The sequence below is a fragment of the Diplotaxodon limnothrissa genome, linkage group LG19 (genome assembly GCF_057381915.1).
Source record: "Diplotaxodon limnothrissa isolate DT_005_m linkage group LG19, D_limnothrissa_male_GT1.1, whole genome shotgun sequence".
Lineage (NCBI taxonomy): Eukaryota > Metazoa > Chordata > Actinopteri > Cichliformes > Cichlidae > Diplotaxodon > Diplotaxodon limnothrissa.
In genome coordinates, this window is record NC_140614.1 from 84,787 (window position 1) to 110,720 (window position 25,934).

Sequence of the window (25,934 nt, forward strand, 5' to 3'; positions counted from 1 at the left end):
TTATTTTTTCTCCGTGAAAAACACAGCAACTCATCTTATCCCGGGGTGCCAGGAAGTCGAGCTGCGGATCTCAGCAGAAAACTTTTCAAACTGATTGCAGGTTGATCCAGGTATACATTTGAAACAGGTTCTCCTCGGTGACGTGACAGTCGGAACGCATCTGCGTAACCATGGTTACAGGGGGACGCTTTGGAGCTCTGCTGCTCAGCAGCAAAATATTTCAGATCACTATGTAAATACTCCAACTCTAAAACCAAGTAAAATAAATATGCTGCATATGTGTATAGTGCGTTCATGTGTGTGTGTGCGCTGCGTGGTAACGTAGGCGCGTGCATGTGTGCCCCGGTCACAGCTCCTTTCAGCATGGCCGGAGGTAAGTCACTGCCACGTTGCTCTCAGCTAATTAAAGTTTGTTCAGATCCCAAGCTGCAATGTGAATACAGCCAAACCGCCGCGTTTTTGTTTGTCATTAAGAGACTCATTCGGGATAAGTTTTGTGGAGGGCGGAGTTCACTAATATACACTTATAATGAGTTTTAGCCGAGAACGCAGCTAAAATGCTAGCATGCTAAGTTAGCCTGATTGCTAGCGGCTACTCGCGGCAGTCTCTTTTTTTAACAGCATGCACTCTTTTTTCCTTCGTCAGGAGAGGTGTACTGGCAGTCGCGTGACACACACAGATCAGACACATATTTCTGTGTTGCAGGTATGGAGATGTTCTTATGTTTTGGAGATGCAGTCTTTCATTCATTGTTTTTATAAGTACAGTGTTGTACTGCCTGTTAGATGGCGGTTATTAATATAATTGTACTGAAGTATAATGTTTGAACTATAAGTACCAGAATATTGGGTCCTGGTTATTGAATTGTATTTATCTGACTGTTTATTTGTTTTTGAATTATTTTGTTTATTGTTCTTATAAGTTGTTTTTGATGTTTTTTCAGTGACATATTATTTATTTTGTGCTTTTTGTTTTTGAGAGCTTAAGTTAATGTTTTAAAACAATTTGTTGTATTTGATTCATTATATTATTGTAGTGTTAATGAAGCTGCAGACACAGCTCCTTTCAGCATGGCCGGAGGAGAGGTGTACTGGCAGTCGCGTGACACACACAGATCAGACACATATTTCTGTGTTGCAGATGTGCAGTAAAGAGCCAAAGACCCAGTACTGTCTCCTGCCTCTTACTTTCACGCCAGAACACAACGCAAGAACAACAGGCGTAACACATGAACGGGTTACACATACTGAGGTGAGTTGTTGAGGATATGTCGAGCTGTTGATGAGCACGGCTGGTTTTGTGCTCTTATATACTGTTAGCCTGTTTTGCTGGCGTTAGTGAAGCTGTTTTCAACTGGATGTAACATTGTTGAACTCTGATGATTAATGAATAAACTCTCGATGTGACGACGTGAGCATGTAATTGTAACCCTGTGTTCATTTAGTCGTTTGATACCGTTTAATATCCAGTACATCTATTGGGTGTTTTATAACATGCCCTGGAATCATTTTAAGTTTTACAATGCCGGTGATTTACGACTCTTTCGCGACAGTCAACTGTGGCGTAAACTCTGGCGGGTCTCAGAGCCAGCTTATGTGAGCCAGCAGTGACATCTATACATGCAGTAGCCTTAAAATACTGATTATTTATTCTCCTGCTAGGTAAGAATTTGTGTTTTATACGTTTATTGTCACATTGTGCGCCATGTTATTGTTTCGGTGAAATGAATTTCTACAATGGCGGACTTAGACAAAATAGTGTTACTGTTAAGACACAGACACTGCAAACCTCATCTCTGGAGAAAAACCACAAGAACAACATCCAAAAGAAAGAAAACATACCTTAGAAACATGCCGGGTTAGAGGAGACGGCAGCACTGCAGAGGTGAGGACAGGCATCTGTTTGAAATAGACAAAACAGTAAACATAGTCATACAGACTCAGAGACGCTTTCCATCCAATCTGTCTGAGTTTGAGCTGTTTTACAGTGAAGAATGGGCAAATAATTCAGTCTCTAGATGTGCAAAGCTGGTAGAGACGTACTCCAAAAGACCTGCAGGTGTAACTGGAGCAAAATGTGGCTCTATGAAGAGCAGGGGGTGAATAGAAAAGAATGACACACTTTTCCAAATTTCATTTGCTTAGAATTTTGACAACCATGTATTATTTTCATACCACTTCACAATTATGTGCTACTTTGTGTTAATCTACCATTGAAACTGTCAATAAAAACATCTTTTGTTTGTGGTTGTAAGGTGACAAAATGTGCACAAGTTCAAGGACTATGAATGCTATTTCAAGGGACTGTAATGTCAAATCACCCCACATGCACACATCAGTGCACAGGCATGTACACACATGCAGAGTTACATTATCAAAGAAGCTAAAAAAACAAGCTCTGCTTTAACTTTTAACTAAAAAAAAGACTGCAAACTTTAGGAACAATTTTCAATTCCATGAATTGAAAAAATTTGTTTCACCTTAAATCTTTTTTTCTTTTCTTAATTGCAAAAACTGTAAATTTGGCTCAAGGGGACCTGAAAGCCAGGAGACAATTTATTGACTTTGCCCACAATCTTATGAAGAAAAAGATTTCCAATAAATATTAACTCATTCACTGCCAGCCATTTTCAAACGTATGCTTTCAATTGACGTCTATACACGTCAATGGCAGTGAATGAGTTAATAGAGCAAAATCTCTCTCTCTTAAGTAGTTGTTGCCTAACCACGTCCTAACCTAGCAGTCATATACAGCTATTAATTAATCCTGCATTTTTTTGTCAAAGACATTTCTCACCATGAAATTACCCGATTACAGTTAGCCTTTGCAGTAATTTCCATATCTTAGTACTGCAAAATCAACAGTAAAAAACTCTAAAGGATGTTAGCAGTTTAGTACTGTAATTTGCATGTAATTGTGGGAAAATTCCATGAGATTACACTATTTTTACGGTAACTCACCGTACTCATGGAAACAGCTGTAAAATACAGCAAATGTAACAATTGGTGATGTTACTGAGATTATACTATTACACCATCCAGATTTCTGTTGTTTTCTACTGTAGATCTAAGAGTAATTACTTAAATCCTCATTCAGAGTGTATTACTATAAAATGTGATTCACTGTGAAAGCAGTATAACATATAAACTACAATATACAGCATAATTTTTAACTTAAGGAGTAAGTTGCAGCCACACTAAAATTTAATTCCTTGAACTGAATGGAACCTCATATATTAATAAATGCATTTGTTTAGTCAAACAATGTGAAACATTAGTAATACTATTAATTAATAGTATACTTGTAAGGTTAGTATTGTGATAGAGTCGAGTATATTTTAATTATACCCTTGTAGACATTATGACATTATTGGGTCCTGGTTATTGAATTGTATTTATCTGACTGTTTATTTGTTTTTGAATTATTTTGTTTATTGTTCTTATAAGTTGTTTTTGATGTTTTTTCAGTGACATATTATTTATTTTGTGCTTTTTGTTTTTGAGAGCTTAAGTTAATGTTTTAAAACAATTTGTTGTATTTGATTCATTATATTATTGTAGTGTTAATGAAGCTGCAGACACAGCTCCTTTCAGCATGGCCGGAGGAGAGGTGTACTGGCAGTCGCGTGACACACACAGATCAGACACATATTTCTGTGTTGCAGATGTGCAGTAAAGAGCCAAAGACCCAGTACTGTCTCCTGCCTCTTACTTTCACGCCAGAACACAACGCAAGAACAACAGGCGTAACACATGAACGGGTTACACATACTGAGGTGAGTTGTTGAGGATATGTCGAGCTGTTGATAAGCACGGCTGTTTTTGTGCTCGTATATACTGTTAGCCTGTTTTGCTGGCGTTAGTGAAGCTGTTTTCAACTGGATGTAACATTGTTGAACTCTGATGATTAATGAATAAACTCTCGATGTGACGACGTGAGCATGTAATTGTAACCCTGTGTTCATTTAGTCGTTTGATACCGTTTAATATCCAGTACATCTATTGGGTGTTTTATAACATGCCCTGGAATCATTTTAAGTTTTACAATGCCGGTGATTTACGACTCTTTCGCGACAGTCAACTGTGGCGTAAACTCTGGCGGGTCTCAGAGCCAGCTTATGTGAGCCAGCAGTGACATCTATACATGCAGTAGCCTTAAAATACTGATTATTTATTCTCCTGCTAGGTAAGAATTTGTGTTTTATACGTTTATTGTCACATTGTGCGCCATGTTATTGTTTCGGTGAAATGAATTTCTACAATGGCGGACTTAGACAAAATAGTGTTACTGTTAATTTGACTCTCTGCAGTGTTTAAATGCTTACATATACACACACAGTTACTGTCCCTCCACACGTAGGACTCAGTTCTGCTTCTATGCCCCATCTTTGTTTACTCTTTCCCACCCAACAAGTGCATAAATAAGATGTTAAAAACGTCATCATCATATCAAACATGATCGATTTGGGGGGAGTTTGTTTGGCACATGCTGACTGCATCTAATTATAATCAGAAGAGGAGGCGAGAGCAGAGAACGAGAGTGCAGCAGTTTGGTGAAAGGAACAGGTGAAGAAGAGGTGAGCATCCAAGAGACGAGCAAGAGGACAGTTTCAAAGCAGACATTATGGCACAATAAAAGCTGTAAGAGCAGAGATTCATTCATATCTTTACTATTTTTCTTTAGCTTCTACTCCCGCTGCTTACAATAAATCCGAGATAAAGAACAAACAAGAACAACTCACATGGCATTGATTGTTTAGTTCAGTGTCACTCTGTGATTGTTTGACATTTCATATAAATGTGACTCTAAAATATAGCCAATAATAAAAAGCTGCTGTTACTGAGTGAAACTTGAAGGATTATGATAAACTTCAGTTCTTACTGAATCTGTAACATTGCTTTTTTTAAAATTGTTAAATGACTTTTGTGTCACTGCACAGTGAAAAGCTCACCTGATGTAGTGGTGAGGCCATGTTCACCACTAGATGGAGACAACCTGGCACAGGTATTTTCTATACACTAAATTTCACACTGAAAAGCCTTGGTGGGAATTTTTGTTTCATAGAAAGTAAAGGAAAACATGTCTTGAGGTCTTTTTCCAGTGTTTTCAAAATTGTGTTTTTCACATACACATCAAAACTTCACACAGACAAACACACACACAAAACAACAAAATATGTCAAATTACATATTTTGTTGACTATTTTGTTGACTATGCACCCCTACCCATAATAAATGGGTAGGGGTGCATAGTCAGTAAAAGTCACCAAGGCTCTGCAGAGCTCCAAACCTGCTCTGCCACAGACAGAAGCATCAAAAATGTGCGCTGGGAGCTTCATGGCATGGATTTCTACAGCCAAGCAAATCTATATGTGTGTGGCCAAGAACCTTAGTCCATGTAGGGCATCTTAGCACAGTTTACTTGTGTCAGCTAGTGGGAGGGCAGAGAGGGCAGCCTTTACATTGTTTTATGTTAGAGTGACAGGAACTGCCTATGAGCTTCTAATCAAGCAGAAGTGTTGACGGAAAATCTATCAAAGGAAATACATTGATGAAAATCAAAGAAGAGAAATATTTATGTGATGTTCCATTTTCCTGAGAGCTGATTGGCTGTGATGACTCCTTCAAGTACTACATGCTACTTTGTCCTGCTAGTTAAGCCTGCTGTCTGTTCTCAGGCCTCCTCCTGATTCACTGCCATATATCCACCACCAGAGGGCTCCACTGACCTGCCTGCTGACATCAGAGCACACCCCTGTGTCATGTGACCTGGCAGGAGTAGCAAAGCTGGACTCAGACCTGGCCAGGCAAGTTCAAAGGCAGCTGTGGTAGAGAGAGTATATGGGCTCAAATTGTGGTCATAAATATTTTGTACTTGTAAATCAGGATTTGTGTGTGTATGGGATCAGAACGATGCCACCTTGAAATGAAACCGAAAAAAAATATTGAAACTGAAAAAAATATTGAAACTGAAATAAATGTACAGCGCGGCTGCAGTCACGGACAAACTTGCATGTGTCTGTTCGGGAATGGCAGATGCTGAGAGGTCCAGCGTTTACATTACCGGCTATTTCAAAGTGACAGCCTGAGGTGTTCTTCAGTAAATTGGACTACCAGACAGGAGGACCTGAGGCCCCACCGTATTATTTTCGGTAAGTTAAATGTGTGTGTAAGCTAATCCGTAACTTAGGTCCTTAGGTGAGCACTCGGCTGTCGGGGAAACTTGTTTTGTAAAGTTCGTTTAGCTAACCCGTGCAGGTGAATGAATTTACCCTGACTAAAGAAATCAAGAGAAACGCACCGGGCTGCTCAGTGACTAACCACGGTTACTGTACTTTCTTTATGAGTATTATACTGTAAGAGCAACAGGCTGGACTCTGCTTCTGCTCCTGTGCAGAGCTGATTATTAAATATGTGCAAACAGCAGCATGTTTTCTGTCGCTTTCCACATGTGGAACGACATTAACGCCAACTTTTAAAAACCTGGCACTTCAGTAACCCCTCATTAGTCAATAGCTACGGATTAAATAGCAAAGCCCGATACTTATGTACTGAAACCAACTACTTCCGCTTGGCAGCTTAAGTTAAAATGTTAATTTTTTCCTCTGATTATTTTTTTAGCACTGACTCTGTATATTTTTTGTTTGTTGCAAATATTCAGGTTAAAAAACTGTCCGAATTATATTTAATGAGGTATGTTCACAAAGTCACATGTGCAGTACTCTGTACAGCTTGCATCCTTTAGGACAAATAATTTGAAGCATTAATATTTCTTGTTCAATACTGAGCTGATAACACCTCCGTATTGTCATGGCCCTGGGTCATGTGACCCAGTATTCTGAGTTTCTTGGTGTTTTGTTATTCTTTTTAGTCTAGTTTCATTTCGGTTTATCTAGTTACATTCTGCCATGTTTCATGTCCAAGTTTTCTTTGTTTGTCAAGTTCATGTCATGTCTAATCTCCATGTTTTCTGTTTTACTTTGAAAGTCTGTATTCAATGTCAGTGTATTCAGTTTCATTTCTCCTGTCCTGTCGTTAGGTTCATGTGTGTCAGCTGTGCTCCCATGTGTGGCCACTTCCCCTGATCATCCCTCATGTGTATTTAGTCTCTGTGTTTCATACAGTCTGTGTCGCGTCGTCTGTGTACTTCCCCCCGGTCAAGTTAAGTGTTTTTCAGGATTCTGTGCAGTTCATGTTTGCCATTTGGTTTATGTTGTTTTTCATGCAGCCGCACGATGAGGTTCCGTGCAGGTCATGTTCATGTCTCTTTCGTCACGCCACTTGGTTCACAGTTTCCATGCATCTGCACAGCATTCTGTTCACAGTGATCATAGTTATGCCTTTCAGTCAGGTTAGTGTTTTTCCAGTTTAGGTTTTTGGTTAGTTGCAGTCTCAGTCCCTGTTATGTTTTGTCTACTCCCTTCTGCATCAGCCCAAATAAAGGCTCGCTTTCAGTTTAAGTTTTCCTTAAAGTGTCCTTAAGTGTCCTTCCCAGCGCTCATGAGACTGCTTTGCTGCACTGTGGTATGAGGTGCTAACCTGTTGACAGTGTTAATTTTAAAATGTATTCCACCAAAGATAATAGAAGTAACATATTCTGAATACTTTACAACTACATGAATATCCTATTGCTGTGTGATTTATTACTATTACCGAAGGTTACTCTCCATACCAACACCAACTAGATGTTTAAATCTTAATATAAATGAGTAACAGTAGGTGCACATTAGGTAAGGCTGCACTTTTTGCAGTGATCTCGTAAATAAAACAGGTCCGCGGCTCCGAACCGTAGTAAAGGGACCTCTGGCTAATACGTTGGGGTCTTTTTTTTTTTTTTTTCCTGGATCACCTGTTGAGAAAGAAAAAAGAAAACAAGCAGAAGAAGACTAGAGCAATAAAATAAACAACACCATGATGATCTATGGGAATATAACAGTAAATACTAAATGTTAAACATTATTGTGCAGCACGTAAGATCGACAGCGCACAGTGTGCTTTAAGGTAGGAGCCAAAAAGGAGCAGAGCAGCGGCGTTAAGGACGTCCTCGCCGTACCTGGGTCCATCAGGTCCTCCAGACGCGTGAGCAGTTTGGTGAGTTTCACCATTTGCTCCAGGAGCTGCGCCTGGATGACGGCAGATTCCAGCAATACCACCGTCTTTCACTCGCCCAGTTTGAGGACCTGCTGTCCCGCGTTGGTCCCAGCATTGCCCGCCTTGACACCAACTACAGACGCTCAATCCCACCTGCAGAGCGCCTGTCCATCTCCCTGAGGTTAGTAAAAGTGTTTAATACGGTAGTCCTTTATTGATACCTGTGCTAACATGGATGTGCTATGCTATCAATGAATGCTGTCGGTGTTTACTGATAGCAAGCTGTGGTACGGAGACGACTGTTTATAATATTTCTAGTGATACTCGGGTCTCATCAAGTCCCGATTTACAGTGGGGCAAAAAAGTATTTAGTCAGCCACCGATTGTGCAAGTTCCCCCACCTAAAATGATGACAGAGGTCAGTAATTTGCACCAGAGGTACACTTCAACTGTGAGAGACAGAATGTGAAAAAAAAATCCATGAATTCACATGGTAGGATTTGTAAAGAATTTATTGGTAAATCAGGGTGGAAAATAAGTATTTGGTCACCTCAAACATGGAAAATCTCTGGCTCTCACAGACCTGTAACGTCTTCTGTAAGACGCTTTTCTGTCCCCCACTCGTTACCTGTATGAATGGCACCTGTTTGAACTCATCATCTGTATAAAAGACACCTGTCCACAGCCTCAAACAGTCAGACTCCAAACTCCGCCATGGCCAAGACCAAAGAGCTTTCGAAGGACACCAGGAAAAGTATTGTAGACCTGCACCAGACTGGGAAGAGTGAATCTACAATAGGCAAGCAGCTTGGTGTGAAAAAATCAACTGTGGGAGCAATGATCAGAAAATGGAAGACATACAAGACCACTGATAATCTCCCTCGATCTGGGGCTCCACGCAAGATCTCATCCCGTGGGGTCAAAATGATCATGAGAACGATGAGCAAAGATCCCAGAACCACACGGGGGGACCTGGTGAATGACCTGCAGAGAGCTGGGACCAAAGTAACAAAGGTCACCATCAGTAACACACTACAACGGCAGGGAATCAAATCCCGCAGTGCCAGACGTGTTCCGCTGCTGAAGCCAGTGCATGTCCAGGCCCGTCTGAAGTTTGCCAGAGAGCACATGGATGATACAGCAGAGGATTGGGAGAATGTCATGTGGTCAGATGAAACCAAAGTAGAACTTTTTGGTATAAACTCAACTCGTCGTGTTTGGAGGACGAAGAATACTGAGTTGCATCCCAAGAACACCATACCTACTGTGAAGCATGGGGGTGGAAACATCATGCTATGGGGCTGTTTTTCTGCCAAGGGGACAGGACGACTGATCCGTGTTAAGGACAGAATGAATGGGGCCATGTATCGTGAGATTTTGAGCCAAAACCTCCTTCCATCAGTGAGAACTTTGAAGATGAAACGAGGCTGGGTCTTCCAACATGACAAGGATCCAAAACACACCGCCCGGGCAACAAAGGACTGGCTCCGTAAGAAGCATTTGAAAGTCCTGGAGTGGTCTAGCCAGTCTCCAGACCTCAACCCCATAGAAAATCTGTGGCGGGAGTTGAAAGTCCGTGTTGCTCGGCGACAGCCCCAAAACATCACTGCTCTCGAGAAGATCTGCATGGAGGAATGGGCCAAAATACCAGCTACTGTGTGTGCAAACCTGGTAAAGACCTATAGTAAACGTTTGACCTCTGTTATTGCCAACAAAGGTTGTGTTACAAAGTATTGAGTTGTATTTTTGTTATTGACCAAATACTTATTTTCCACCCTAATTTACGAATAAATTCTTTACAAATCCTACCATGTGAATTCATGGATTTTTTTTTCACATTCTGTCTCTCACAGTTGAAGTGTACCTCTGGTGCAAATTACTGACCTCTGTCATCATTTTAGGTGGGGGAACTTGCACAATCGTTGGCTGACTAAATACTTTTTTGCCCCACTGTAATTCGATTTATGCCGTTATCAGTGTTTGAATGATAGCATGGCTGTGGTGTCATATCAATGTATGCTCTCGCTGTTTGCTGATATCAAACTGTGGTATGAGGACCACTGTGGGTTAATCTTTGTAGTGATACTCACTCCTTTCTTTTTATTTAGACCTGGTTTAATTCTGGGATAGTTGAATATTTGTATATAATCCCAGCAGACTGTTTTAGATTATATCTAATATATATCATGTAATTATCCTTGTAATTACAAAAGGTTTTATGTAAGATTTATGTTTTGTAATTTAAATCTGACATCACAAAAGTATTTTGGAATTTGAATAATGTATTTTGTAACTGCAGCATTTTGTCCAGGTTCCTTGCCACCGAGGACTCCTTCAGGACCATCGCATTCAGTTTTCGAGTTGGCGTGTCCTTGGTGAGCCAGATCACCCCCCAGGTAGCGACGTCCATCTGGGACTGTCTAGTGGACGACTTCATGGCTGTGCCTTCAACTGAAGACTGGCGGTGCATTGCAGAGGGATTCCAGGAGCGCTGGAACTTCCCTCTCTCCCTCACAGTAGAGGTTGTATCTGCGCTCCATGGAGCTCCGTCCTGAAATTGCGGAGAAGTGTGTGAAGGCAACGTGTGTTCTCCACAATTTTCTGTGCTGTTTGGACAAGAGAGGGGCACCTGCTGTGAGGGGTGTGGCACCTGCTGTGAGGGGTGTGGCACCTGCTGTGAGGGGTGTGGCACCTGCTGTGGTGGAGCCGTTGCAAGGCCTGGGTCGTGTAGCAGCAAACAACTCCTCCAGAGAGGCTGTCCTGGTGGGGGAGAAGTTCATGGCCCACTTCTCGGCGGAGGGAGCCGTGTCTTGGCAACCAAAGGAGTAGCCTGTTTGAAGTCTGAGTGACTTCCCCACAACGGCTCTTTTGAGAGCCACCCACAAACCTCTAAAGAGTGTTCCTGTCTTTTTTAATTTTTCTTAATAAATGGAGCTCTACTCCAAAATAAACTAACCTCTCTTTACTCTCTTAAAGACATATTTACATATAATTGTTACACAAAGTTTTGGCTGTCTCACCTTGTTTTGGTACAATCTGCCAGGTGTAACAATTTTTAATCATGTTTTTGCTGGAGAAGTGCAAGGTTTTAGTCAACACCATCAGACACAAAGAAATGTAAAAATATATATTTTAAATTAAGTTGTTTCAGCTATTTTGACTATTACCAGCTTCTCTGTTCTACTGTTTATGCACATATGTTTTCAAAGTAATTATACCACATTTAAAAGTAAGATTGTTTTGGCTTTTTATTATTAGAGTTAGGCAGCACGGTGGTTAGCACTGTTGCCGCACAGCAAGAAGGTCCTGAGTTCAATTCCAACATCAGGCCGGGGTCTTTCTGTGTGGAGTTTGCATGTTCTCCCCGTGTTTGCATGGGTTCCCTCCGGGTACTCCGGCTTCCTCCCACCGTCCAAAGACATGAAGCTTGTGGGGATAGGTTAATTGGATAATCCAAATTGCCACTAGGTGTGAATGTGCGAGTGAATGTGAGTGTGAATGGTTGTCTGTCCCTGTGTGTTGGCCCTGCGACAGACTGGCGACCTGTCCAGGGTGTACCCCGCCTTTCGCCCTATGACAGCTGGGATAGGCTCCAGCGCCCCCCGCAACCCTGAAAAGGATAAGCGGAAGCGAATGGATGGATGGATGCATGGATTATTAGAGTTACAGTCATACATATTTTCAGAAGCTTGTATTTAATCTCCATAAGAAACGATCATATTTAGCAGCGTGAAAATTACATATTTATTTAGAAAATTACGTATTTTTATTGGAAGATCATGAGGGAGGAAAATATATGGTTCTTCAAAACAGAAAAATAAACAAAAAATCCATATTATGGAGTTGACAAGTGGTGACACATGAGTAGAAAACAGGATATTATTTCTTTCAAAATGACCATTAAACCTTAACAACCTTTGTAATATCACAAGACACATCATAACAATTCTGTTTTTGCACATGTCAAGTTCTACATCTTAATAGTTCACCAGCAAGTAGCTGCCTACTACTCCTTGATTCCTAAAGTACTCTGTGGTTGTGTGTTTAGACGCTGCTGGACTTTCTCTCCTTTTGACTCTCTGTGCTTGTTTCCAAAACCTTCTCTTCTGCCTTTTTTTTCTCTTCCTTTCAGATCACTGATGTTCTTTATTTTTCCCTCTTTCACTCTATTTCTCCATCTTTCCCTTTATGAGAAACTCAGGCTGGCTGTTAATTTTTTCTCTACTTATTTTTTGATCATCCCTGTTCCTTCTCTTTTGTTCCTCTACTGACAGCTTCCTCTTTGCTATTCTAGCCTGAAATGTACCATTTTGTAATTGCTATAATTTTTCTGAAGCATATGCATTTACACATATTAAGGATGAATATTCACAACACAAATATGTATTAAGCAACAGAAATGCTATCCGGTCTTTAAGTCTGATGTCATTAGCCGTTTCCAGGTCCAAACTCCGCTGCAGATCCCAAAGTCAAAGGAACTCTGCGGCATCACTGAGAGTTACAAACTGTCTAAATTCTTTCATCTTTAATAAAATGATCAGTGTGGCTGTTTTACCAGGTGTAACATCCAGGCATCCATGAAAACAGAATATATGAAATTTAACAGAGTTAGAAGTTAGCTCGCCGGTTTCCACCTTAACACCAGCTCTGCTATCACTTCCAACATAAATGAAGACAAAACTAAACAGCACTGGCGTTTGTAGGGTTACTGATGTTGGACTAGCTGGTATATAATGATGTGCTACGTGATTGCTAGCAACACAGCTATGTTAGTGTAACATAAACACAGTGAAACTTTTTTCCACTTGATAAAAGTTAACGTGAGGGTTCCCGATGGTTAGGCTGACAGTGATCACTGACTGTTTTTAGGGGCTTGTTCAGATTAAATAGAACAAGATAAAAAAGAATAAAAACATGTTAAAACACAACAGCCTTAATAAACACAGAGTAGTTTGGACCCGAAAGCAGGGTTCATACATCATCACTTAAAAGACCAGCTCTCGGGGCAGAGATAGCTCAGTAGATAGTGTTTGCCCCATGATCGTTGGGCAGGGCTCTAGACTAACTTTTTGCCATGGGCGTACGCGTACCGGCACAAAAGTTAGGTGCACACAAGTTTTATAATAATTTATATAATATAATGTGTTTTTCTGGATACACTGTGCTTTTTCAGCATTCAAAGATTGATGACACCGTGTCAGAGCACTGGCTATGAATTTCAGAAGGATCAGGCCTTAACTTAACAGAAAAGTTAGCAATAGTTCTTTTCCTGTTACAGCTACATCCACTTCTGTCGTGCCCAGGCTGCTCACTAGGGCTGGGTATCATCACTGATTTCTATAATCCATTCGATTCCGGTTTTCAAAGTCCCGATTCGATTCAACTTAGCCTCAGACAGTCAGAAATATTATAATTCTGATCATTTATCAGTACTGACTTCATCAGAATTGTGAACATCACAGCAGATTCCTTTGTGTGAAAGTAACTGAGAATAAAACACAGAAAAACATGAAGGAGATTTTCCTGGTCTGGCTTTTTATAGCAGATAACCTTAAAAATATTCTACAATGTTCTGCATATAAAGTTTAAATTTCTTCAGTATTGAACAACAGAAAAAATAGGCTTTCTTGAAGAAAAAGACAGTAGCCGACAGCACTGTAAACAACGGTAGACTGGTGGGTAATAAGCGAATAAATAATACAGAAAACAGAGATTGGAGACGGGAAACTGTTCTTGAAGTACAGAGAGAGATAGAGAGAGAGCTAGCTGTGCATGGATGTGATTTTAATAGTCGTGGAAGCAAAACAGCAAAATTCAGCTCGGTGAATTTTGGTTGGAGAGAGACAAAACCTGCAGCTCAGAATCAGCGCAAAAAGACGTAAACACATCGCGGACCGGACGCATCAGATTCGCTAAGCTCCGACAGCGTGTCCGTCTACGGGCCGTCGGGTGAGAAAGCCGAGAAAGACAAAGTTAATTCTGATGCGTCGGGTCCGCTCTGTGTTTACGTCTTTGTGTGGAGTCCGTGTACCTGCTCTGATTTGCTGTTTGGTTGTTGTTGAACTGGTTTTGTGAGCTTTAATCTGAGAATCTGGCGTTTCTGGCAAAACACAGTTATATTTAAAAGTCGATTCAGGATTTAATGAATTGATATCGCTTTATTCAAGCTACTCACCTCCCACTTCCACCTGCACTTTCAACTGGACCACGGCCAATTAGAGAGGTCCCGCCCCTTACTATCTCTGATTGGTTTAGTCCACGATAGGGACAAAATGTGTGTCTGTTGTTGACCACAGGGAAGGTTGCAGATTTTTTTTTTTTTTTTTGCTACCCGAACAGTTGGTCGCACAGGTGCAACCAAATATTTTTTTTTAGTCGCACCACTGAAAAATTTGGTCGCACTCTAGAGCCCTGTTGGGGGTTCAAATCCACCAAACAGCGGCTATCCTGAGATACCCTTGAGCAAGGTACCGTCTCTACACACTGCTCCCCGGGTCATGGATTGGTAGCTGCCCACTGCTTCACTGAGTAAATGGGTTAAATGCAGAGGACTAAGCATTTTCCTACAGGATTAATAAAGTATACATTAACTATGAGATTCAAGATCAGGCAAATTCCATAATATTCGACACATCTGTAAAGCAGAAATATCAGTAAAATGCACAGGAAGTAATATGACTGAAATAGTAATAAAAATAACTTAATATAATTAGTGAATAGGACACTTTTGTGACATTTGCCAAAATCATTAGAAAAAGGGTCAACACCGTCAGGCAGAAATCCTGATGGTGCTGACAAAATACCCTACTTTCTCTCATAGCACGTTTTTCTGACAGACGCCATCTTGTTGTTCATCAGTTGCTTATGGCCTCTACTGTGGTGTTGATGCACTATGGTTGTGACACAGAGTTTTATCAGAAAGGTATGCAATAAATGAAATAAAAATTAAAAAAACTCACCAGAGCAGTGACCTCATGGCATGTGTATCAAACAGGAAGTGGTAAAGGGGTCCTCACAGTGTAAGTTACCCACAATAATTCCTGATTTTTTTGTACTTTTTAAAAAGTCTGATGGTGTTGACAGAAACTTTGGACATGTTTTGTCCCTTATCTCAAGAATCACTGATATATTCTCAAAATCTTTCATAAACTGCCTGCTTTTCAGGAATGAGGTGGTAATTTGATTTTGGAGCAGTTCTTGAGCCATAACCAATGATGAGCAGCTTTCCTCACTGTCACTGGTACGGTGCTGCACTGATGCCTTCCTGAGAGCCAATGCAAGCACAAAGAGTTAAGTCAGCAGTTTTTTGATGAGCTTTCAATATTTCCTTTAACTAACGGGGAGTGAGGTCCTTTTATCTCAGGCATGTCAGGAATACTGAAACCTGGGCTGACTGACCTGACCACAGCCTCTATGACTTCAGCATCACTGTGTCCTTTACACAAGAGGCTGACTGGCCCACAGATCTTGACACCTCTCCTTACTGTCACTTCTTGAAGCCTGTTTGCTGCTGTAGGAAACACGTTTTATGGAGCTGTCAGCTGACTCGGCGATGTTCTGTTCACTCTTTGACACACCCTGCTAATTGCTTATATTAACATCTCTTGGCTGGTCTGAGAATGGGTTGGCGTTCCCCGGACAAGCTGGAGGAGGCTTCTCTGCTTGGGCTGCTGCTGTGTTACTGCTGCATTTCTGCTCATCAGACTCACCTAATGAGATGGCTGGAACTGTTTCTTTTTGGCGAGGTGTCTGATGTCAGCTGGCAGTGATGATGATGATGCCACTCGAAGCTGCTTTTTCAAGTTTGATTCAGTTAGTCTTGAGTGGAAGCGCCTCTTTGCAAGAGTCAGTTTTGAAAAGACCTGTTCAAAGTGGTACGTTGTCCCAAACAGAGATGCAAATTTCAGGGCATGTCTCGCCAGGATGGGAAAAGCCTCAGCATGAACGTACAGTTTGTGAAAGTCCAGCAGAGAGAGGCTGTTATACTTAGCTTTGAGCTCGTAGTTGTTTTGCAGCCCAATTATTTCCACTTGGAAAGTGTCTGGCACAGATGGTTGCACATTAAACGGCGTAGCAAACATCTCCAGTTCCTTTTGGATATTCTTCACATCTTGAAACCTGTCATCAAATGCCTGAATGAGTTTTACACAACGACTGTTGTTGTGATTTGGCGCTACACAAATAAAATTGAATTGAATTTAGAATTGTCCCTATTGCCAGTCTTGGCAGCCGGGGGTCAGTCCGCCAGGGCCTCCGCTCCTGGCCGCCACCCGGCACACAATGCACCCAGCTCGCACTGGAACGTTTCGCAGCCGAGTGTGAAGCAGCGGGAATGAGGATCAGCACCTCCAAATCTGAGGCCATGGTTCTCAGCCGGAAAAGGGTGGAGTGCCCACTCCGGGTCGGGGATGAGTTCCTGCCCCAAGTGGAGGAGTTCAAGTATCTCGGGGTCTTGTTCGCGAGTGATGGGAGAAGGGAGCCGGAGATCGACAGACGGATTGGGGCTGCAGCTGCAGTAATGCGGACGCTGCACCGGTCCGTCGTGGTGAAGAGGGAGCTGAGTGTAAAAGCGAAGCTCTCCATTTACCGGTCGATCTACGTCCCTACCCTCACCTATGGCCACGAGCTGTGGGTAGTGACCGAAAGAACGAGATCGCGGATACAAGCGGCAGAAATGAGCTTCCTCCGAAGGGTGGCTGGCCTCTCCCTTAGAGATTGGAGCCTCCTGGGCGCCTCCTGGGTGAGGTGTTCCAGGCATGTCCCACCGGGAGGAGGCCCCGGGGCAGACCCAGGACACGCTGGAGAGATTATATCTCTCGGCTGGCCTGGGAACGCCTTGGTATTCCCCCGGATAAGCTGGAGGAGGTGGCTGGGGAGAGGGAGGTCTGGGCCTCTTTGCTTAGGCTGCTGCCCCCGCGACCCGGCCTCGGATAAAGCGGATGAAGATGGATGGATGAATTTAGAATTTGTTTGTTTTATTTTATTGTGAAAGAACTATAGAGGAAGCGACCACCTTTTCGCACATGCGTAGAAAAACATCCTAATTTCCTGAACCGATCAGGCAGCCAAAGGCAACAACATGGCTGCTGATAGCAATGTGAGTTTGTTTTGTAACATGTCAGTGGTCGTGTCCAAATTCATGGGCTGCATCCTCCTGAGGACCCGGCCTTCGCGGTCTATGTGGGCCGGGTCCTGAGAAGGTCGGGTAGGCCGGAAGTAAACGGCTGTTAAATTGGACGGTCTCGCCTTCGGATTAGCGTCACCGCTGTCTCGGTGGAGTTTAATAAACTCGGCCGTCTGCTCCTTGCTGTCTAAAATATAGCAGGACACTGGAGTAAACTCTCGACCATCTCACACTTCTGTTTAATCAGTTTTCTGTTTGATGTTTATTCAGCTGTGTGAAAACCAAGGAGGAACCCACCTGGGGGATTAATAAAGTTTTATTTTATCTAATCTAATAACTTTAATCTCAGCCAAACCGATTTACTCACGAACAAATAAAACACTGAAAAAAGTCCAACAATAACATTTTTAGGTTGTCTAAGTGACTTATATATCACGTTTAACCTGAGTAGCGAAAGTCTGCGGTGATCTGAACATGATGTGCCGGGAGTTGTGCCGTTCTCTGCGGCTTCAGTGACCCTCGAGCTCCCGGCTAGCTATCGAGCTGGTGGGTAGCAGACGTGTAGGGACCTTGCTCAGGGGTACCTCAGCTTAGCTTTTCACTTGATTCAAACCCCCAACCTTCTGATCCCGGGGCAGCCACTCTACCTACTGACCTATCCCTCACACACGTTTACATCGTTGAACAAGTCTGTGCTACAGAGCACGCTGCATCGCTGCATCGCTGCATCGCAGCAAAGAATGGGTTTGGAGGATTTTTTTAGAAGTGATGAATTGCTGCAGCCCCAGATTACGCCAATGAACACAACATATTAAAACCAGTCTGTGTAGCACTCAGTGGTCCGTGCAGTGACAGTGCTGACATACATGCCAGTACAATGCAGTTCTGCAGCTTGTTGCTCTGTGTTTCAGTCGGACTGTTTAGTTTAGCTGGATTGTTGCTGGTTGAGAGAAACTGAAGCTGGATGTCGGGCGTGTACCAGAGATCCTGCTAGTAATGCCTTCTGCTGTTTATCTTGTGTTCAGTCAGGTGCCGATGTTTGTGCAGATCCAGCAGAAGTGGAGGCGGATGTATGCCGGAGAGTGCAAAGGACCAGGCGTGCGCACCGACTTTGAGATCGTTCACCTGCGTCGAGCGCCCGTGCAGTACAACCACCTGTCCGGCCTGCTCGACATCTTCAAATCTAAGATAGTAAGTGCTCTGGAACAAACATCTTTATATGGATCATATTTCAAGGTTGTTTGTTTGTTTTTAATAAAGAAAAATTAAAATTGTGCAGCCACAGAGCGTCATGTACCCATGTTCTACAAGTATCACCTCAGCATCCTGTTCCAGACCATTTTAGGACGATGTGAATCCTGTTAAATGCAACTAATAATCATAAAAGCATCCACGAAGTGCATGTAAATGTATTTTCTAAAACATTTATTCATCTGGTTTTTCCTGCTCATGTACAGTCTCTCCTCCTCCTCCTCCTCCTGCTGTGCTCTGACAGTCACACAAAAACTGTATTCAACTTGAAAATAACACAAACATCTTATCTTATAATAAGAATATATTCTTGTAATAGTTCGTCAAAGAGCAGGTTGATAACAGTACAGCACACTGCTTAGTTATGTGAACATTGGGAAAACAGAAGAGGAAGAAGAAGACGTCTAATTCTGTGTAAATTCGGTTTCTGGATTTTTGTGGAGTTAATTTGTGAATAAAATAAAGACTGTTAGGAAGTGGATGTCGGTTTAATGATCAGTTTGTTTGAACTTTGTTTATTCCTATTCCTGGAAACACAATGGATTCCCAGACATCACGTTGTTTAACCCTTTCATGCACAGTGGTCTGCAGCTATTCAAAGGCTGTTTTCTTGTATTTGTGTTGGTGTTGATGGTAAACTTGCACAGAAACACTACACACTGATGTCTCCATACCCTTCATAAGTCAAAACCGATGTTGTCCACCTAAGTGGACATTTAAAAAATGAAGTTCAAAAATCTTATATTCATTCCTAAAGAAGAATAAAAATCCTGATTGATGTTGTCATCATCCACACATGAGGGTTAAATGTGTTCAGTATGTTCCCAGAAACAGCCGACAATGACGAGGTGTAATCCACGCCTGTACAGAGAGATTAATGCTGCAGCTTGTTACCATAAACATGAGCTGATGTCTTCCTGTTGTCATCAGGGTTGTTCCCTGTTCCCTCTGCCTCCAGTCAACATCGCCATTCGCTTCACCTACGTGCTCCAAGACTGGCAGCAGTATTCATGGCCGCAGCAGCCTCCAGGTAGGCAGTACATGTCATGTCATTAATACACAAATAGAAAAATGTAATATTATTATTAAGAAATTATTAAATTTTTTTTAAATACATGTCAGCAAGTGGCTGACATCCAGAAACCCTGCCAGTGGCTTTTAGGAGGCGTGTGTGTGATGCAGGTCATGTTGTTGTTTCCTGTGGAACGATTGTACCTGCTGGTTCCAGGTCGTTCTTCTGATAAGTCTTTTCACTCGTCTGTCTGAAATCGTGTGGGGAGCGCTTGGTCGTGGCTGGTTTATCGTAAATAAATAAAAACCCTGCAGGGGCAACGCCAGGTTTATGGCCCCAACAGTGCTCACTGGAACCTTCAGTAACTTAGAAGTTCTTCTGTAGCCGATGCCATCAGTCTTAAGTGTGCAAAGGTCTTGAGAGAGCTTGTTGGTTTTACCCATCATGAGACGCTTCTTGTGTGAAACCTGGCTAATGAGGCCATAGTTGGGACTGAACCGGCTGATATTAATTTGCACTAAGTGGCAGGATTGCTCTGTAATTACTCATAAATGTGTCTTTTTGCACCTTTCTTTCTGTCCAATACATTTCCCCCGTGTCATTCTTCATTGTTAGACGTCATGTATGGACATCTATGGTGGCGCTGGGTGATATGAGGAAAATGTAATATCACAATATTTTTTTGCTATATCACAAAACACGAAATAAATCACGATATGTTTAAGTTATTTTCAACCATATAGGATCTAAATTTGCACTTATTCAAACCGACCATTCAGGATGGTTTTCTATTGTCAACATAAAAATGATCTGAATGAACTGAAATGTTTTCTTTTAACCATCAGCTGCACACAGAGGATTTTCACAGATTACAGTACAATCACAGTAAGTCTCTTTCTGTGGTCAACACTAGACTTTAACATCAAAAGATCACAGCAACAAAAAACGACGTCAAGAAAAGAATCATGAGTCAAAATAAAACGACTGAAATGAAAAAGCTGCTCTGTTGTTCTTATAAAAATGGCAAAATAAAAAAAATGGATGACATCAAATTACAGAAACAAGTCGAGACAGTGACTATAAAACAGTTTATTTAATGTTTGCTTGGTGTGCAGGGAGACGTTGACATGCAGGGTTTAAAACATCATTTCTTTTGCAGCGAGATTCATTCTCTCACCGTCTGAAACTCCTGATGTCGCCATATTTTTACCTGTTCAGTTCAGTTCAGTTTTATTTATACAGCACCAAATCACAACAACAGTCGCCTCAAGGTGCTTTATATTGCACAGTAGATCGTACAATAATAGATACAGAGAAAAACCCAACAATCATATGACCCCCTATGAGCAAGCACTTTGGGGACAGTGGGAAGGAAAAACTCCCTTTAAACAGGAAGAAACCTCCAGCAGAACCAGGCTCAGGGAGGGGCGGAGCCATCTGCTGTGATTGGTTGGGGTGAGAGAAGGAAGACAGGATAAAGACATGCTGTGGAAGAGAGACAGAGATTAATAACAGATGTGATTCAATGCAGAGAGGTCTGTTAACACATAGTGAGTGAAGAAGAAACACTCAATGCATCATGGGAATCCCCCGGCAGCCTGCGTCTATTGCAGCATAACTAAGGGAGGATTCAGGGTCACCTGGTCCAGCCCTAACTATATGCTTTAGCAAATAGGAAAGTTTGAAGCCTGATCTTGAAAGTAGAGATAGTGTCTGTCTCCTGAATCCAAACTGGAAGCTGGTTCCACAGAAGAGGGGCCTGAAAACTGAAGGCTCTGCCTCCCATTCTACTTTTAAATACTCTAGGAACAACAAGTAGGCCTGCAGTGTGAGAGCGAAGTGCTCTAATAGGGTGATATGGTACTACAAGGTCATTAAGATAAGATGGGGCCTGATTATTTAGGCAGGCATCGAACTCCAGGCCTCGAGGGCCGGTGTCCTGCAGGCTTTAGATGTGTCCTTGATCCAACACAGATGATTTAAATGGCTAAATCACCTCCTCAACATGTCTTGAAGTTCTCCAGAGGCCTGGTAATGAACTAATCCTTTGATTCAGGTGTGTAGACCCAGGGTGAGATCTAAAACCTGCAGGACACCAGCCCTCGAGGCCTGGAGTTGGCAAAGCCTTATTTAAGACCTTGTATGTGAGGAGCAGGATTTTGAATTTTCACCATCGTACGTAGAAAAACTCACAATACATCGAGTTTATTTGTTATATTGTTTGATTTAAAGTTTGTATAGTTTAAAGTTGTTTCTCTGCATGTGTGGATTGGATGGGTTGTTACCAACATCTAGTGAGAATTTCATGTGAACATCACCTTTAGAAATATATGTAGACAATTGGTGATGCGTTCAATATGTTTTACGTGTGTGTGTGTGTGTGTGTGCTCACAAACAGAGGTTGGTTGTGTTACTGAACTCCCTGACTGTGAGGAAGCCCTGGGTGGGCTCTGGTGACAGACTGCCTGCTTTGCTGTTTGGATGATTATTCAGTTTTTTGTGTTTTTTCTGGCAGATTTTGATGCGCTCCTTGGTGGCGAGGTGGGGGGGGTGGAGTTTGGGAAGTTTCCATTCGGTGCCTGTGAGGAGCCAATAAGGTAAAAACTGATGATACTTTCTAAAAATTACAGTCACATGTTTTCTGCACACTGAGCAGTCGGTGTGACGGCTTTGTTGCTTATCACGTGGTCTTGGAGCCTCTTCATCATCATCCTTATCTGTGGGTCTGAGGAAGACTTACTTTGTTTGCTGTTACTGTGTTTCTGTTTTTCACTTTTGTAGTGAACTTCATCTCGCAACAACCTGGCCTCATCTTATTGAAGGCATAGTTGTGGATAATGACGTGTACAGGTAAGGCTGTGTGTGCAGTGTTCTGGTGTACTGTACTAAGAGCAGCTGCAATATACCAGCTAGTTCGTTTTGTTACCTCGCAACACTCAGCCTCACTGCAACTGTGTCACCAGCTGAGCCACGAGGAAACCGATGGGCTCAAATTGTGGTCATAAATATTTTGTACTTGTGAGTTCAAACTCACACACTGCCAGGGGACCTGAGCGCAGAGTTTTACACACAGTTTGTTGCTTTGTGTCTGTAAGACGACCTTAACAAAAAAAAAATTGTAACTCGTGTAAATATTTTTTACAAACACACAAATTCTCATCTGTAGATGCACAAACATGAAATCTTCAGATATTCTGGCTTACAAGGTTACAAAGCTCACAACTACACATTTGATTTACAAGTACAAATGACCACAATCTGAGCCCATAGAAACCAGCACTAATCAGCCAGTGACCACAGCTGATGCTAGCGTGGGCTAAAGTGCACCACACTGAGTGATGAGGTACCCGGGCTAGAAAGACAACTCCAGTTTGAGGCGCATGTCCTCCTGACATTTGGTGTTTGTGTTAACGATCCAATGGAAAAGCTTTGATGGGAGTGAGCTGTTCACTTGCACTATAGCACACAAAACGCTGCGCTGAGCACTGAGTGTTGCATCCGTGTACACACTGCATTGCTTCATATTTCACTCGTAAAGTAGGAAATGGGTGGAGCAGTTTATTAAAAGGGTAAACGTACATGGGTTTGATTGTAAGGCCCAAACAGAGCTGGCACAGGTCTAACAAGCATGAAGGGACAAACTGAGTGTGACATAAGGAAATGCTTACATCTGTAATTATCTTGATTACTGGTGAAGGACTACGTCACATGTAATCAAACATGACTCATTACTTATAAAAACCCTTTAACTAAAAGTGTATCAGAAACTCTCCTCTACTGTTTACTCTGGTTATCACCCAACAGTGACCTCGACCCTCTTCAAGCTCCTCACTGGTCAGTTCGAGTCAGGACGGCTGAAAATCCTCAGTGTTTACTGGGTAAGTTAAACTGATCAGTGGGACACTCAGGGACAGAGACCATGATGCTTTGGGGCAGACCACAGAGGTTTTACTAGTCAGTACAGATTTCAAACACTCCGCTACATACTACATTAAGGTCAGTGCATTAAGTGCACTGACCTTAATGTTGTATTTTTCTGGTTGCTAATACACTTGGATCCATTACAAACATACACATTGTTGTGTGATGTGTGAAGACTTTTTATGGCTTTGTTTTTTGTCCAAACAGCACAGAGGAAACTATTTCTAAGCTAAAATTCATGCATCAAATGATACGCAGCAGATAAGACGGATGTAATCAAGCTACCGATAGAAAGAACATAGTAAAGGACAAATAAAGTGTCTTTTTTTCCTCATTGTTCTATGTGTGGGCCTCCTACTTCCTCCCACAGTCCAAAGACATGCAGTTAGTGGGGACAGGTTCATTGGGGCCCTAAATTTCCCACGGTGTGAATGTCTGTCTCTGTGTTTGCCCTGCGGCAGACTGGCGACCTGTCCAGGGTGTGCCCCGCCTCTCATGACAGCCCCAAGCACTTTACATGTGATGTAAAGTGGACTTTTCTTTTGTTGCCACGTCCATGATTTAGAAAATGTTACACAGATGTTGTCCTGCTTCGCTGTGCTGAAGCGTGTGCTTCATGAAAAGTTTGAATAAGAAAATATCAGGTCAGTAACTGTTTGTGTTCCCTGTAGGTGAGGCTGTGACAGAGCTCTTTAAACTCTGCTGTAGGACTGAGTGTACAGAGGAGATTCCTGGAAGAGGATACGCTGAAGATGAGGGCAAAGGTCAGGTTCCTGGCTTTACTTGTTGAGTGACCATACTGCATTCTGGAAACGTGCGTAGCTTACTGGGAGATCTGGGCATCTGTGCTGACCCGGGCCTCAGCAATTGAACAGAAACTCTTGGATGTGTTTGTCGTCTGTAGAAAACAGTGATATCAGCTCTGCTTTGTCCAAGCTGACCGAGCCAGCAGCAACTGTGCCCATTTCCAAACTGTCTGTCTCCAACATGGTGCACAGTGCCCGGAAGCACATTCGCCGCCATCGACGCATCGATGAGTCGCCCCTTAACACCGAGATACTCAATTCTGTCCTTCTGGTAAGAGTTAATCATGTAACCTGTTTAAAAGGCATTAACTAGTCGGAGTTGACTAATACTTGACTGAGTTTTAATGGTTTCAGCTCATTTTATGAGGAAACTGATTCTGACAGAAGAGGTGTGGATCCCGTGTTAGGAGACGGTGAGCGTGATATTCAGAGCAGCAGAGACCTCGGAGCGTGTGGTAGTTTGACTCGTACTGATGTGGCTCCTCTGCTTCTTTTCACAAACAGTTTTTCCTTCCTGGTCACTGTTGAGCCCGTCACACTCAGCAGCTCGAGCTCGAGCTAAGACAGCCTTGAATCTTAAAACTACAGCCGTAATTGCATTTATGTCTTAGAGTGCTGGCCACAGATATTGATCCCATCTGACAGCAGCTCAGTAAAGCACAAGAGCGTCATCTTAAACAGGATATCAGGCAGCGTTCTTATTTTTATTGTCTACTTCTGGTCACATCCTGCTTTTGCCACTGAGCGATCAGCATCCTGTGTTTTATCATGAAGTGATGACTACGTGAGCTGCACTTGTTTAATTCTTCTAACATCTATAAAACAACAGAGTTTCTAAATGACAGACTTACTTATTTGTGTTTGTGTCTCAGTATCTGTTTCCAGATGCTGCTGTGGAGAAGTCTGACTGTAAGAATAACACTCAGCTGTCCAACTCCAGTGGGACATCGGAGCAAGAGAAAACCTCTGATTATGTATGTTTGCCTCTTCACCACTCGCACACTCAAGGTTACACTCAGGTCAGGTCCAATATAAGTTTCAGAGTGAAGACGGGCTCAGTGCTGTCAGTACTTTGTCAGGATTTTTATTGATTTCATGGTCTTTTCCCTCGTTGTAGAACCTTTTCCACCAGCTGAAGTCGGCCCCCAGTGACAGTCTGACCTACCGTCTGGCTCTGTGTGTGTGTCTGTTCAACTATTACTACGGTGGGCTGCGGGCTGTTCTCTAAGTAAATATATTTCTAAAGGTGCTTTGATGTGAAATTATCACCAGATGTCGGTAACAACACTTCCAATCCAGACGTGCAAAGGAATCAAACCACAGATGAAGTTGTGTAATAATACAAAGTGACACAGGGACATTTATTTATTACTTTATACAAATGTTGGTGATGACAGTTCATGGCAGCGTCTGTATGGAGAAACCAGTCCCATCATTGCTCATGACTTTGACCCACTCACCACACAAACAGTCTATAAATCCCGAATGCTCCTTGGATCCTTCCCACAGATTCAGCTCAGGTGATTGGCTGGGCCGTTCCAGCAGCTTTACTTGATTTCTCTGAAACCAACCGTTTCCATTGGCTGTGTTTGTGATCATGGTCTTGCTGAAACATCCATCCTTGTTTCATCTTCATCATCCTGGTAGATGGCAGCAGATTCTAATCAACAATGTCTCCATTCATCCTTCCTGGAGTTATGTTTAATGTCTCAGTGCTGTACGCTGAATA

At 42.3% G+C, this 25,934-nt stretch overlaps 1 protein-coding gene across 1 annotated transcript; it reads left to right on the forward strand.

Annotated features, from left to right (window-relative positions):
- The first annotated feature begins 18,245 nt into the window (after window positions 1-18,245).
- Window positions 18,246-25,384, forward strand: LOC146611504 (rab3 GTPase-activating protein catalytic subunit-like). The gene is made up of 9 exons (XM_085342786.1): window positions 18,246-18,406; window positions 19,397-19,496; window positions 21,994-22,075; window positions 22,260-22,328; window positions 23,283-23,356; window positions 24,071-24,163; window positions 24,304-24,476; window positions 25,091-25,179; window positions 25,323-25,384. The coding sequence occupies exons 1-9, from the start codon at window positions 18,251-18,253 to the stop codon at window positions 25,339-25,341; spliced, it is 855 nt and encodes a 284-aa protein (XP_085198912.1). The 5' UTR covers window positions 18,246-18,250; the 3' UTR covers window positions 25,342-25,384.
- Window positions 25,385-25,934: the final 550 nt, after the last annotated feature.

Coding starts and splice junctions, on each gene's coding strand:
- LOC146611504 (XM_085342786.1), top strand. CDS start 18,251: ATGTTTGTGCAGATCCAGCAGAAGTGGAGGCGGATGTATGCCGGAGAG. Junction 18,407..19,396: donor ACATCTTCAAATCTAAGATA/GTAAGTGCTCTG, acceptor TGTTGTCATCAG/GGTTGTTCCCTGTTCCCTCT. Junction 24,477..25,090: donor TACTCAATTCTGTCCTTCTG/GTAAGAGTTAAT, acceptor ATCTGTTTCCAG/ATGCTGCTGTGGAGAAGTCT.